General features: G+C 38.4%; 1 protein-coding gene across 1 annotated transcript; it reads left to right on the top strand.

The window, feature by feature from the left end:
• The first annotated feature begins 1,255 nt into the window (after positions 1–1,255).
• CFAP97D2 (CFAP97 domain containing 2) lies at positions 1,256–13,685 on the top strand. Its single transcript, XM_042459545.1, has 5 exons — positions 1,256–1,431; positions 4,125–4,205; positions 6,097–6,215; positions 7,545–7,737; positions 12,726–13,685. Exons 1-5 carry the CDS (start codon positions 1,339–1,341, stop codon positions 12,879–12,881), a joined length of 642 nt encoding a protein of 213 aa, XP_042315479.1. The 5' UTR covers positions 1,256–1,338; the 3' UTR covers positions 12,882–13,685.
• The last annotated feature ends 318 nt before the right edge of the window (positions 13,686–14,003 follow it).

Raw genomic sequence — 14,003 nt, 5'->3', positions numbered from 1 at the left:
CCCCAACTCCCTAAGTCGTTCCTCAAAGGACATAGTTTCCATTTTAGTCACCCTCCTTTGGACATGCTCCAGTTTCTCAACATCCTTTTTGAATTGTGTCTGCCATTGCAGGATATTCCCAGGATTTAAACCCCGTTTATCCATAGGATTTGGGCGGTTCCCTCCTGTGTGATAAACTCCAAGTAGGAAAAGTGGGAGGAGGAAAGGGAAACTGGAACATTTCAAAAGTAGCTAAAAAAGTGGGATGACTGGATTAATCAGGACTGTCCCTACCAAACTGGGAATAGTTGGAGGGTATGGACAACATTTCCTAGTTCTATCACAAGTAGCTTTTTGTGAAACTCTGTTCCAGTAAAAACATGAGGAAATGTTAAAATAAATGTAAATTGTTTTAGAAAAAATATATAGAAATTTCCTAAATGTGATGCACTACTTTCCCACTGCACGTGATTACAAAAAATTAACCCGATCTCAATATTTGTATGAATTTAGCAAATGTGGATCCTCTGAAGTTGAAAGTATAACAGAACATCCTTGTGCACTGAATTTTTCAATTCAATTATACCATTTAAAATGTGCCCCCAAAACCATATATTAATGAAAAGTACACATAAAAATGCATGAGAATTCATGCAGAGAATTGCTGTATATTTGGGTCGATGCTTGCAAAAAGTGTCCATACTACAAAAAGTGCATACAAACATATGTATATTCAGAAAAGTATACACAGATATGTGCAAAAATATTCATAGAGACTTTTTGACCTGTAGACATGCCAGAAATATTTCACATGTGTGATTCTCACACATAGTGATTTACAAAGTTGTATTCACTGTTTCCAGCTGGGGACTTTTCCCACATAACAACTTCGAAATGCACAAGGAAGCCTTTAGGAAGGAAGCATTTTTAATAATTGACACAAGGCACACTTCATCATGCGTCTAGAAGTGCTTTATAAGATAAATGCTATATTTGTCCAAGCTCATGTTTACTTGCAGTTCAGTAAGCAGGATTACTAGTTGACCTGCTACTTTTGACTTCAGTATTGAAGCACTCAGCAAGATCATAGAAATATAATTTTTAAAAAAGTGATAAAGGCACAGGAAAATGGTGTCTTAGTTTTAGATCCGAGTCCCGACACACTTGTTTCTTCAACATATTGTTTAAATTGCTACCACCAGCTATTCACTTTTTGCCTCAGTGATACCATGACAACCACCACATGACTTGCTGCAAACACACCACAGTTCAGAGCTTTAGTTCAAGAAGGTCCTGGCTGGTGATGACTCATTCCCTTTGAAGGAGCCCAGATTTAAAGATATTTCATGTTGTTTTAAGATGCATCGTGCTTACCAGTCAATTTTGCCATGTGGCAATAAATATCTGCAGCAAAAGTGGGACCAAGCTACATATGAAGAACACAAGAAAAAGGTAAGCATGCCTATCTGGTGGCAGACAGAACAGGCACCATGTGCAAACTTGTTGAAAGTTAATGCCTTTGCAATTGTGCCACAGACATAAACCATTAACCATTGCTTAGCTTGTTGTTTCACTACTCACTGGATGTGACTCCTTGACCCCATATTTAATATCAAGGTACAATTTCATGCCAAGAATCTAGATACAGAAAATGTAACCAATCTCAAAATACACTCCAAATAAAAATGCAGCAATTGCAACAGGTGCTTTACTTTTTCTGTATGGGCATCAGTTTTTCTAATTAGAAGTCACATGGATGCATTTAGCAGTGGCATTTATTAATGGGTGTTTTTCCCTCCCCCAGTCACAGGGAAATAGATGAAGAACTTCCTGCCAAGCTGAGATTTCTATCTGAAGGTATGTTCTTATATATCTTTTCCAACATAAATCACTCTTTCTTCCAAATTCTGTACAAATGATATGCAATTGTTGCAATTTTCTTGGAAGAAAGAGTGATTTATGTTAGAGAAGGTATGTAAGAATAGATTTTCAGAGAGAAATTTCAGCGTTCTCCAGGCCTATTTAGAGCTTTTCCGTTGGTCACTTTTTGCTGTTAAATTATATCATCATTATTGTTATCATAACACACTTATAAAGCACCTATTGTTACTTTTGTTTGATGTGATGCTTTATAATTAAATAAATAGTATTAAAAACAACACACTTATAAAGCACCAATATTAAGCTGATATATAAGACCCAGTACAGACTGGCGGTTTGGGGCCAATTCTAGGGTTGTGGAGCGTGCAGCATCCGCACACTCCAGAACCTTAGCACGTAAGGGCAGTGCCATTGTTATACTGTGTTGTCTACACAGCGCACATGTCAATATCACACATGCCATGTCCAAACAGTGCGACACATGTGTGACATCACTGCACCATCCCAAGGCGCGTACGGTGGCTTGGCAGCATCGCTGGGAGGAGCTCCATTTTGGAGCTCCTTTTTGGGCCAGATCGTTGTTGCGGACGTGCGGTTGACACAACAATCCGGAGAAAAAAGGGGCAACCTCTGGCCACCCCTTTCTTCTCATCTGTACCAGGCCAATGCTAGGTTTAAAAAGGAAGATGGAAGAAAATACGCACTGAGACTGGGAAGAGAGTTTGTTCCATAATGGCTTTGTGTGTTGTAATCAGACAAAAAGGATGCATCTACAGCACCTGCATTCTATGAGTAACCCCGTGAGCCTCTGTATTTTATCAAGTACTTATCCCCACTGCTTGACAACCCAATTCCACTCCTTGTTGCTACAGAAGAAGGAGGAGGGAAGCATTTCATTCATAAAAAGCCTCAAGGTAGAATAAATGACAAAAAAGTAAGAATGCTGATGGATAAATAATGAACAATGCAATCCTTTATGTTTCCTTTCAAAAGTAAGCGCCACTGCATCAAAATATGCTTGTAATGCTGCAATAGTTTCTAGCAGTAGACCTCAAGGGCCAACCAGTCCAACCCCCTGCCATGTAAGAATACACAAAATACCCTGTCAGATGACCATCCAGCCTCAGTCTGTTTGAAAACCTCCAAACAGGGAGTGTGTTCCACTGTTGAACAGCTCTTAATCCATTGCTCTATGTCCTGTTCTCTAGAGTAGCAGAAAACAAGCACGCTCCATTGTTAATATGACACTCTTTCATATATTTAAACATGGCAAAATAGGATGTGCTGAGCACATTGGCCTAAATTCAGCATGGTACAAACACCAACTAGATTGTTTCATGTATTTCTAGTCTGCTGAAATTACCCTTACACTTTTGTTGTTGTTTTAAACTGTTTAAATCTATTTCATTAAATGCTACCCTAAGATCCTTGGAGGATGGAACAGGCATATTTTAATATTTTTTCTTCCCTGCCCCTTTCCTGTGTGGCTGTCTGTACCCCTCAAGAACTACTCTGAAAGATACTCCATTCTCCTGGGGTTTTGAGGGTCACTGAGACTTGCACAGAACAAGGGTGATCACAAATGGAACCAATTCTGACTATTAAAAATTATATAGGTGCCTGTACATTGGGACTTGCTTCTGAGTAAGCATGCTTGCAGACTTGCACTACTGTACTATTTCCATGCCTTGTCTTGCATAGTATTCCTACATAAGCTTGCCAGGCCTGTAGCTGGCGTGGGCACCAAAATAAGGGCATTGCCCCATAAATAAAAAATTCCACCTCCCAAAGAAATTTTGCCAAAATTCTAGGATTGTGAAAAGTGAAACACTGAAAATCATTCGTGCCTAGAACACTTACATTTGGAGTGTTTCATGTTCCCTTGGAGTATTTCATGTTCTTTGGATGCATAAACTACATTTCTAAATGCTTAACTTATGTTTTAAGTTACCACAATGCTAGAAATTTGGAGACTGAAGGAAAATTTCAAGGGGGACTTTAGTTCTTATGGAGAAGGACAATGCCTTCCTTTTGCTCCTCTGTAGTGACATCCCTTCTTACCAACAAGCTCTGGGGCTTACCTGAGAGAAAGCCCCATTGAACTTAAAAGTAGATAAATATGTAGTGTGTGTGTGTGCGTGTGTGCGTGTGTAGGATTGTGCTGCTGGGAGTTGTCAACGTGTTTACAGTTTGACAATAATATAGAGATTTGTTTTCATTCTAATGGAAAATATAAAAAAGGGTGTTGTTTTTTCCTGCTCCAGATCCAGACAGCCAAACCTGTGATAGATACCTCTCCTCCTCCAACATACGGGCATCTTCATGTGAAGTTAAGAAAACTCAAGGTACAGTGCTTAATTAACTCAACAAATGGAAAAGGAGGGGCAGAATTTTGTAAAAGCAAACAGCTGCAGCCTTTCCTAGTTTGTTTGCTACGCCTCATAAAAAAACTTTTACTATCTTCACTACAGTCTAATGTTGCTTGTTCACTGCTTGTTCACTGTTTTCATCTGTGAAATGTAGAAGGCTATGATCCATTTGTTTACTGTAACATACACTGGCAGCAGCCAATGCTATAGCCTGTTTCCCTTATAAAACAGCAGATAGAAAAAACATGGAATAAAGCTACTGTTTCCCCCTACCCTGTTTAAAAAGAAATAAAATAGTATTGACTGCTGTCAGGTTCTGTATCAGCATAAACAAAAGGCTGTGGCTGCATCCACACTTGAGAAATTTTCCAGTTTGACACCATTTAACTGCCATGGCACAATATTATAGATGTCTGGGAACTGTAGTTTGTTTTAGCACCAGAGCTCTCGGACAGAGAAGGCATAATATGTCACAAAACTACAGTTCCCAGAATTCCATAGCATTGAACCATGACCATTAAAGTAGTGTCAGACTGGATTATTTTTGCAGTGTGGATGCAGCCTATGCATTTGATGCAGGGGAGGTATCCTTTATAATGCTCTTTAATATGAGTTGTTCACTTAATTGTGTGATGCAAATATAATGTTACTATTATTAGTACTCAATATTGTGAACTGACCAACTGATACATGCTCTTCATTTTTGAATCACTTTAAGTAAATTGCAATAGTGTTAATAGCACGACATATTATAATTCTAATATTTATTTGTTTTTGTGAAGCATTTTTATTAGAATGGTTTGCAGAAAATATTGTATGCAAATAAATTGACTACAATTGAGATCCATTGTTTGTTTAGTCATTACTTTTCTTAGATAAACTAGGGTTGCTGCAGATTTACCGGATTACCTAAACGTGGCCATTGTCATCACTGTTCAGCATTCTTAATTCAGTTCCTTATTCCAGATTACAGTCAGCTATTTTGAATTGTCTGGATTTTTTGGTAGAGAAAACTGAGAAACAATTGTGTTGTTGCCTTAGGGTGCATCCACACTGCAGAAATAATCTCGTCTGACACCACTTTTAACTATCAAGGCTCAATGCTATGGAATTCTGGGAACTGTAGTTTTGTGAAACATTTAGCCTTCACTGTCAGAGAGCTCTGCGGCCTCAATAAACTACAGTCTCCAGAATTCCACAGGACTGAGACATGGCAGTTAAAGTAGCATCAACCTGGATTATTTCTGCAGTGCAGATGCAGCCTTAAAGCCCTGCTTGTGGGTTTCCCTAAAACATCTGGATCCCCACTGCCCCAAGTAGGACATCTACTTGGACTTTTGGTATGATGTAGCAAAGGACTTCTGTTTGTCATTAACATGAATAATTAAGAATATTCTGCATTACTTAAAATGAAATCTCAGTAACTTCTTAATGCTTCAGGAGTCTCTTATGCTTTTTAAAATGTCTACTGTGAATTTCATCATTAAAGAACTAATGCATACAATACGGAAGGAGAATATGTGGTGCTCTCAATCAGTGATACCCAAATTTTGGTCCTCCGGGTGTTTTGGAGTTCAGCTTCCAGAAATCCTAACTGAAACAGTTGGAACTGAAGTCCAAAGCATCTGGAAGACCAAGGTTTGGGAACCAGTGCTCTAGATGTTGCTGAACGGCAACATCCCTGTCCAGCAGAGCCAATAGTGATGTACAATGGGAATTACAGTTCAGTTTGAGGTCCACATATTATCTGCCCCATCATGGTCCAAAACAAAACTGACTGTTATGGTTGTTGTTACTGGGGGTGGAGGAATGTAAGGAACATAAATAGTTTCCACAAGAATTCTTCTGTTTTTTTAAACATTTTAAGCTGGATAAGGAACGTTTGTCTATCATTGAGAGAGACAACCATCTGCTGCTCAGGAAGATATCTCTTATTATGAGAACTACAGGAAGAGTTGATAACAGAAATGATTATGTGGCCAAAAGGTAAGGTTTGCAATGAGAATGCTAGAACTTTAACTAGTTAATGCTTTTAAAACGTACAAAGACTCAAGACAGTGCAGGATGACACTAGAAAAATGAAAGGGTTGAAACTCATAAATAGGTGCAGCTAGATTTGGGATTAATTTGGAACTAATGTAGGATTTTTCTTGCCTTAGACGCGGTACAGGCCTCCCAAAAAGGGAGGCCTGCCAGCGCCTGTTTTTCCTCTGCAGGGAAGCCACAGCTGCCAGATCGCACGGATTCCCTGCGGAGGAAAAAGAACCCACAAAAAGCAGGTTCTTTTTCCCTGCAGCGGCGGCATAATGAGTATGAGTCAGGGGAAGAATCAGCTGTGAACAGACAGATTATTGGTACTAAGAACACTGGTTTAGGACAATTTATTGCCCACCTCATGTTGACTACTAAAAGACAAGGGCTAGTATTTGAGTTGAATTACATCAATGTGAGGCCAACAATTTCAGTTTGACATCATTCATGGAGGATGCTCAGCATAGAGCAGCAAGCAATACCTCCTCTCAATAAACACTTAAGGATTTTCTATGGAAAGATAGTTTCCAAAACCACTCTATCAACCCTATAGAACACTGTTCAAAAGGTATTCATTAGACATGCTTCCAAGCAGATGTATGTAGAATTGAAACCCAAATGTGGCAGATCTTTCTCTGTTGTGTAACTTAGGGTTTGGGGTTTTTTGTGCTGCAATTTACTTTCAGGAAAAGAACACAGAAAACTGTTGAAAAATTAAAATAACTTGTGGGTGATTAGAACATAATTAGAAGTTAGTCTAATCACTTTTAAAGGAATATTTGCTAACTAAAGTATTTGTACGTCAGAGATAGGTTTGATAATTATTACTTCCAGAATATCACTTGCCATATAGTGTGTTAGAATTAACAAACAGATCTGTATATTTTCCCATTTTCCTCATGTTATGTCTAGTACATAAAGATGAAAAAGCTAACTGTCAATGTAGCTGCAGCTACCTTTTTACCTATTTGCATTGCTGCTTCCTGTTAATGGCTAGATAATTTATTTCCTGCCTTTGTGTTGCTTATATGCAATTCAAAATCATTAAAAGAAAGTTAAAACCAGTAGAAATACAATACAAGAAATGGAGTAAAATTTGAAAAGGAAAAGTGTCAGAAAGACAGATGGAGAAGATGAAACAGAGATATGGGATAAAGTGTAGCAATCTGATAAAACAAATACCTGCCTAAACCAATGAAATTCCATAAGAGAGAATGTCAACTAAGCCAGCTAGAGATAAGAATTCAAAAGTTTTCTTTCACTGATATGTATCTTCTCCTTTAGTTTAAACAGAAAAAAGCGAGAACAAGAATTACTAAGAGTAAGCCAAGAGAATCGTACCATTCTGGAAAGGATTACAAAGTGTAAGCCTCAGTACAAGGTCCAGAAGTGGAATGAAGACTGGCAAAAGACTGAAAGCTATATTAACAATATCACAAGATATCCTCTTGGACTGCCCAAGTTGCCAGATCAAAAGGTATCCCCAGTTGTTAAAAATGGTATTACGTTTTTCTAAAAAAAAAAGAAAAGAAAAAATTAATCCTACAGCTTAAGGTGCCCAGATCTCATGATTATGCTTCTTGCCTTTTTTGGTAAGTGTTGGAGAAGTCCGTATCAGTGTAAAGCTAGAAAATTCCCTAGACACTCCAAGTAGAAGAAGTAATGATGAGGTGGCTTAAAAGCTTGACATAACTAATCTCTTTTGTATTAGATTTCTGATGATTTGTAACATCTCATTTTAACAACTGGAGTAAAATAGGGTTTGTGCCACCTTGTTTCAAGGAGTAGAAAACAATGGGCAAATAGTCAGTGAATATATACATGAAACATTTACCTAGGCCTAGGTTCTCAAATGGTGGGGTGCACCCCTCAGGGGTTACTAACTTCAAGGGTGTGTTGAATTATATTTTTCTCTTGGTTTCATCTGTGTTAGTATTATCTCTGAATTCAAACACTGCTTATTGATAATCCACTGAAATGGTTTTGAATATAAGAATGAAGTCAACTGAACCCATACTCTATGCTGCTAACATGCATATACCCAATGATTAAATCAGTTTCAATTGCTGAGCAGGCTCTCAACCTGTGATTAGCAGAAAGCAGTGGTAGTTTTCTCAGCAGTGAGGGCAGGGGAGAGGAGATGGCAGCCTCTCAGCTGTGAAAACTTCCAATAACTGGACCCAATTTGGCAGCTTGTAGCATAAAAAGATCAAGTGTTTTCAAAATAAAACTGAACTTTAACTGCCCTCCTACTAAATTAATTCAGAAAGAAGAAAGATAAAGATTAGAATTTTATTTAACATAACAATTTGTTACTTGTTGCTTCCCTACCACCAGTTTAAGTAACACATTAACACAGTGTCTTCCTCTTTACCATGTTTAAAACTGTGAAGGCAAGTCACACTCTCTGAAGGCTCAGAGGATGGCAATGGCAAACCTTCTCTAAACAAATTTTGAAATCAAGAAAACCCCATGATAGGTTTGCCTTAGGGTCACCATATGCTGGAAATGATTTGAAGGCACACAACAACAACATAATTTTAAAAGTGGTAAAACTTATGTTGATCATGTTTGTTGGTATATGCTACATTTGTTAATGATCATTGGCTTGATGCTAATAAGATTTGATTTCATCTGATTTAAGTGTCACATATTACTCAGGCATTACTTTTTTCCTCTTAGATTTAAAAAAAATACTAAAAATGGCTAAATCTCCCCAAATGTCTCCCCCAAATAAAAATTTAGTAGGAAGAAATTTTAAAAATTGTTACACTGTAACAATGGAATAATAATATAGCCAGTTGCTTTAAAAATGTCATCAAGGAGACCTTTCATACCACATAATAATAGTAGTATGATTCCAGTTTAACTGTCATGGTTTTGCTCTATGGAAACTGGGAATTTGCAGTTTAAGGTGGTATATTTACAAAACTGGAATCATACTGCCATAACTGTGTAGTGAAAGAACCCATGTACTTATGGCTGCCCAACATAACATGCCTCAGACAGGTAACATACTTCCAAGATCTGAATAAAACCATGTATTGGCACAAATCAACTACCTGGTGCTTACTTTAACAAATTATCAGCATATCATATTCCACATTTATTATATAGTCTTGCCAATATAAATTTTAAAATGATAACCACCACACTGTAAAATAAAGCTTAGACACAAGTTGTAAACAGTTTCTCCAAAGAGAAATGTGTAAGCAATTGTAATTTCTTAATTCTTCCAAACATCTTGTAATATAGATTGCAAAAACAAAGAACTGGACACAGCAAGGTGCTAAATCTCCAGTTTCCATCTTCACTGCCCCAAACCTGGTCCCAGCAAAGCAGGATCCAGACTGCCCATAAGCTTGGCCTCATTGAAATCTCCATGGTGTTGTATGCCTGAAATGTGTCAAATGGTACTTCTGTCTCTAAGTGATGGACTGTGGATTCAGGACTCTAGCAAGAATGCTCTCCTGTCCTTCCTATTTTGCCACCACATCTCATTTCCCGAAAGATTGCTTAGTGCTTGAACTTCTAATCCACCAGAGCATAGCAAAATGTAAACAGCTCAAGGCAAGAAACAAACTTCACAGGAATGAGAAAATGAGAGAGGGACAGGACACCTGCAAGGTGGTGAGTTGGAAGCGTGGTGGTGAAACTGTCTGAAGCAGCATGGAAGGAAAGCATAACTGAAGCAGGAAAGCAAAAATTCCTTTCTTATCCAGATGTATGTTCTGCTTTTTCATTTCCTACTCACAAAGGAACAACACAGATAAAAGGGATATGTAGGCCAGGCCTGTTCCTGACCTGCCCAGATCTGTGGGCAGGGTTGCCCACTTGCACCTACTCTGAAACTAAACCCTACTTGCACTCTATTGATTCACTATAGCAAGGGGCATAAAGCACCACCTTTCAGAGGTTAGACTGCATATCCCAGCATTCCTTGCTATTGCCTGTTTTGGCTAAGCCTAATGGGACTCCCCCGTTCAACATCATCTGGAGGGCTGCAATTTTCTCCACCCTTGCACTACAGTGATACTTTGTTGTTGTATGCCTTTAGGTTGGCTCTGATTTACAGCGAACCTAAACTGACCCTGTCATGAGGTTGTTGTGGCCAGATTTGTTAAGAGGAGGTTTTGCCTTCACCTTCCTCTGAGGATGAGAGAGCGTGACTTTCCCAAGGTCACCCAGTCGGTTTCTATGGTTGAGCCAAGATTTGAACCTCTGTCTCCAGAGTTGGAGCCAAACTGGCTCTACAGAAATACTAAATAGGCATTAAAGAACCTTACTAACATCAATATTGTGAAGCTATATTTGAAAAGGTAGGAAAGATGCATTTAAGCTACGGTAGTTATAGGAATGTCATTCACATAATTTTAGAACAGGTATGGGTAACAATGGAAAGCTAGCAGTTTGCATTAGCCCCCAAGAGATCTTGGAGGGCTGCACATGATGCCATTGACCACCCTGCAAAAACTGGTTTGGCCTCAAATACCCGTAGGAGTGCATAGGGCATTTTTACTATGTTTTTAGCCCCACGCAACTAGGGTTGCCATATCCCGCTGGTGGGCGGGACTTTCCCGGTTTTGGGCAGGGCCGCACGGTCCTGCCCCAGTTTGACCCCGCCCCCAGGATTTCACCCGCCCCCGGGCTGAGGGGAGTATTCCCTCCCCGCCTTAGCCCCGTCCCCATTGCAACAGCAGTGAGGGCGGGGCCCAGGCCTGGGGAAAGCCTCCCTGGGAGGAGTATTCCCTCCCCGCCTTAGCCCTGTCCCCATTGCCACAGCAGCGAGGGCGGGGCGAAGGCCAGGAGGGCAAGCCTCCCTGGGAGGAGTATTCCCTCCCTGCCTTAGCCCCGCCCCCATCGCCACAGCAGCGAGGGCGGGGCCCAGGTCCGGGGCTCCTATTCAAATGTAGGGCACAAAAAATTGTGTCCTACATTTGAACATTTTTTTCCTACATTTGTCCCGGTTTGGAGGTCTGGACCAATGGCAACCCTACATGCAACAGAGTCAGGAGAGACTTTTTTTAACAAAAGGAAGTGATCAGAGGTCACTTTCTGTTCATCACAAATTTTTAGAGAAATACAGTGGTGTCTTCCCATCCGCACACTTGCCAGCCATACATTTGAGCATCCATAGACGGCAAGCCACATTGTTTTCAACGGAGGCACATGCATGCGAACATGCTAGCATGGCACACCGCCAATTGGGGGCAGCGAGACTTGGGGTCCCGCAGCTTTTTAAGCCATCTGAGTGTCCAGCAGATCCCCCACTGATACAAAAGGCTGACTGTACTTTCAGTATCATCAGCTCCATTTCATGGGCATGATCAATCTGAGTCAAATTCCAAGCTATCTCACATCATGGTCATGGATTCTGAGTAAGCTACAAAAGAGGTCACATAAGTTTTGCCATTTTCTTCTGGAGTTCAAGGAGTTCTCATCAAAGTTTTGTATTTGTGTCTTGGGCAAGCAAAAATTTGTATTTGTGAGCAGGGAGGAATGTGGGTTTTCATTAAAAAAAATTGCACCCTACAGATGGCTGTAGTACTGTACTGGTATGCAAATGAATGAGAAAGACAATATTTTTATTTAATTTTTTTCAAAAACTCGCTAACATTACCTTTTCTACCCACTTCTTTAAGGTCAGCTTTTATGTTCTCAACTAATCTTTTGAAGTCCTGGATTGTTGCAAAGATCAGGCAAAGCCATTTTTAGTGGCTGGAGTAAAGGAAAGGCACTTTCCCCTAAGGAGGATTTTAAGCCTGTTATCTTCATGCAGCCAATAGAGATTTATAAGTGCCTCATAAAGAACAAATTTCAAGTGACAAAGCAGTCATCTATCTTACATTTATCAAAAATCTCAAAACATCCCTAAAGCCTAAATTCCTGAATCCAGGATCATACTTTTTACAAGAAAGCTAAGACAGTAATCCCTACACCTTAGGTGTAAATACAATTCATTTACATTTAGATTGCAATGGCATCTGTGCTGAGATTATGCCTGAGAAAAAGAAAAAAGAAAATTAAAAACCAAAATTTGAGTACCCCTAATAGAATTAAATCTGCAAGACAAAAGGGAAAATAATTCTGCTGATTATTTAAATATCTTGTTATTTATTCATTTATTTATTTTAGAATTGTGAAAAATATTATTTAGGTTTAGATATAGATATGGCTTAATCCAATATTAATTGTTACTAGAGTAGAATGGGATAGTAGTTATAACTAAAATCCCATTAATTGCAATGAATAAGGTTAACATTGGATTTAACTCTAAGAATCTGAACAACATTATTCACAACTTTAAAATATAAATTAATCACAAGACATCAGACACTTAGGTTTAAGAGAAACTTGTAGTTAAATTACTTTTTTTCCAATGATAGTACAAGACACAAACCTTTTTTCTTAAATTTAAAGAATGCATATATTTATGAACACATTAATTTATTTATTCCTGCACAGGAGCAAAGATTCAACAAAACAGAAAAAAAGAGACAGAAGGAGAACCATATGAAAGATGAATGTCTGAAAGACAAACCAGGAAAAAAGGAACTAATTTACCAGAGCACCGAGTCAAACAAGGATCATCACAGAGAAAACTCAATAGAAAAGTTGTGATTTCGACTCTTACAAAGGCAATACAGACTTGCAAGAAAGCAGTTAGCTTCAGGCTAAGTGTTTATGTCAAGGTTATGACAGGTTAAGTGGTTCAGCAGAAACAAACATTTCACTATTAATTATAAAGTCACCAGAAAAATACCAAAAAAAATATGAATGGTTTTTAAAGTTATTCATAGAGGAGATCTCTTGGTATCAACAGCACTGAGTATCACCAGAACATTGTTCTTTCATGATATATGTCAACTTCATCAGTTTTCATGCTCTGAAGCTATCTACTTTTAGTTATCCACACAGACTAATCTTAGTGGTATCTGTAGATAGAGTCACAGTCCTTTTTCTAGAGATTTAATTAGTTGTAGGGTCCAATAATTAGCTATTAATCTGTTCCCTTGACAGTACAATCCTATGCTTATCCATTTGAATAAGATTCCCACTATGTTGAAGCCTACTTCCTAATATGTATTGGGATTGTTCTTTTTCTTATCCTGACATGGACATAGCATTAGATCCTGACTTAATTATATTTAGAGTACAACCACTAATTCTAATTATGACTAAATCTGAGACTGATTTTTAGTACTTATCCTGGGATCCAAGGAATTCCTAGGGGTTTCATAGATGCGTTTTATGATGCCATAAATTGGATGCAAAAATGATTGCTTTTTCTTTGTGTTCCTTTTTCTGTCATTGTGAATTTTGGGGTTAAATTTTGATATAGTCTTTTCAAGAGTTAATTGTAACCTTTTTATTCCAGACTAGGGTCTATGAAGGAAATCAGTTTCCAACACAATAAAATAAATTCCATACAAAACTTTGTGTATATGTTTACATGTATAGGTATACCTCCGTTCACAAAACAGATGTGTTCCTGGGAATTACCTTTTAAGCAGAAAATTTAGTACCAGAGGTAGAAACAACATGGAATAAACAGGGATAGTTTCCTATACCACCAAAAAAAAAGAAAAAAAAAGGAAGAACAATTCAATATGTTTCAATTCAATAAGTTTTTATTCCAAACTAACAGTATGCACATACGAAATGAAACAACTAGGTCAGACATAGGTAAAACAAAAACATTTTTTACCTTCTACAGACCACTTGAGAACTTATTCTGAAATG

The sequence above is a fragment of the Sceloporus undulatus genome, chromosome 3 (genome assembly GCF_019175285.1).
Source record: "Sceloporus undulatus isolate JIND9_A2432 ecotype Alabama chromosome 3, SceUnd_v1.1, whole genome shotgun sequence".
NCBI lineage: Eukaryota > Metazoa > Chordata > Lepidosauria > Squamata > Phrynosomatidae > Sceloporus > Sceloporus undulatus.
This window is presented reverse-complemented; position numbering and strand designations above follow the sequence as displayed.

What these genes read in the sequence shown, in the direction of transcription:
- CFAP97D2 (XM_042459545.1), top strand. Translation starts at nt 1,339, where the DNA reads ATGCATCGTGCTTACCAGTCAATTTTGCCATGTGGCAATAAATATCTG. An exon ending in ATGAAGAACACAAGAAAAAG is followed by an intron (nt 1,432 to 4,124) that starts GTAAGCATGCCT and finishes TTCCTGCTCCAG; the next exon opens with ATCCAGACAGCCAAACCTGT. An exon ending in AATGATTATGTGGCCAAAAG is followed by an intron (nt 6,216 to 7,544) that starts GTAAGGTTTGCA and finishes CTTCTCCTTTAG; the next exon opens with TTTAAACAGAAAAAAGCGAG.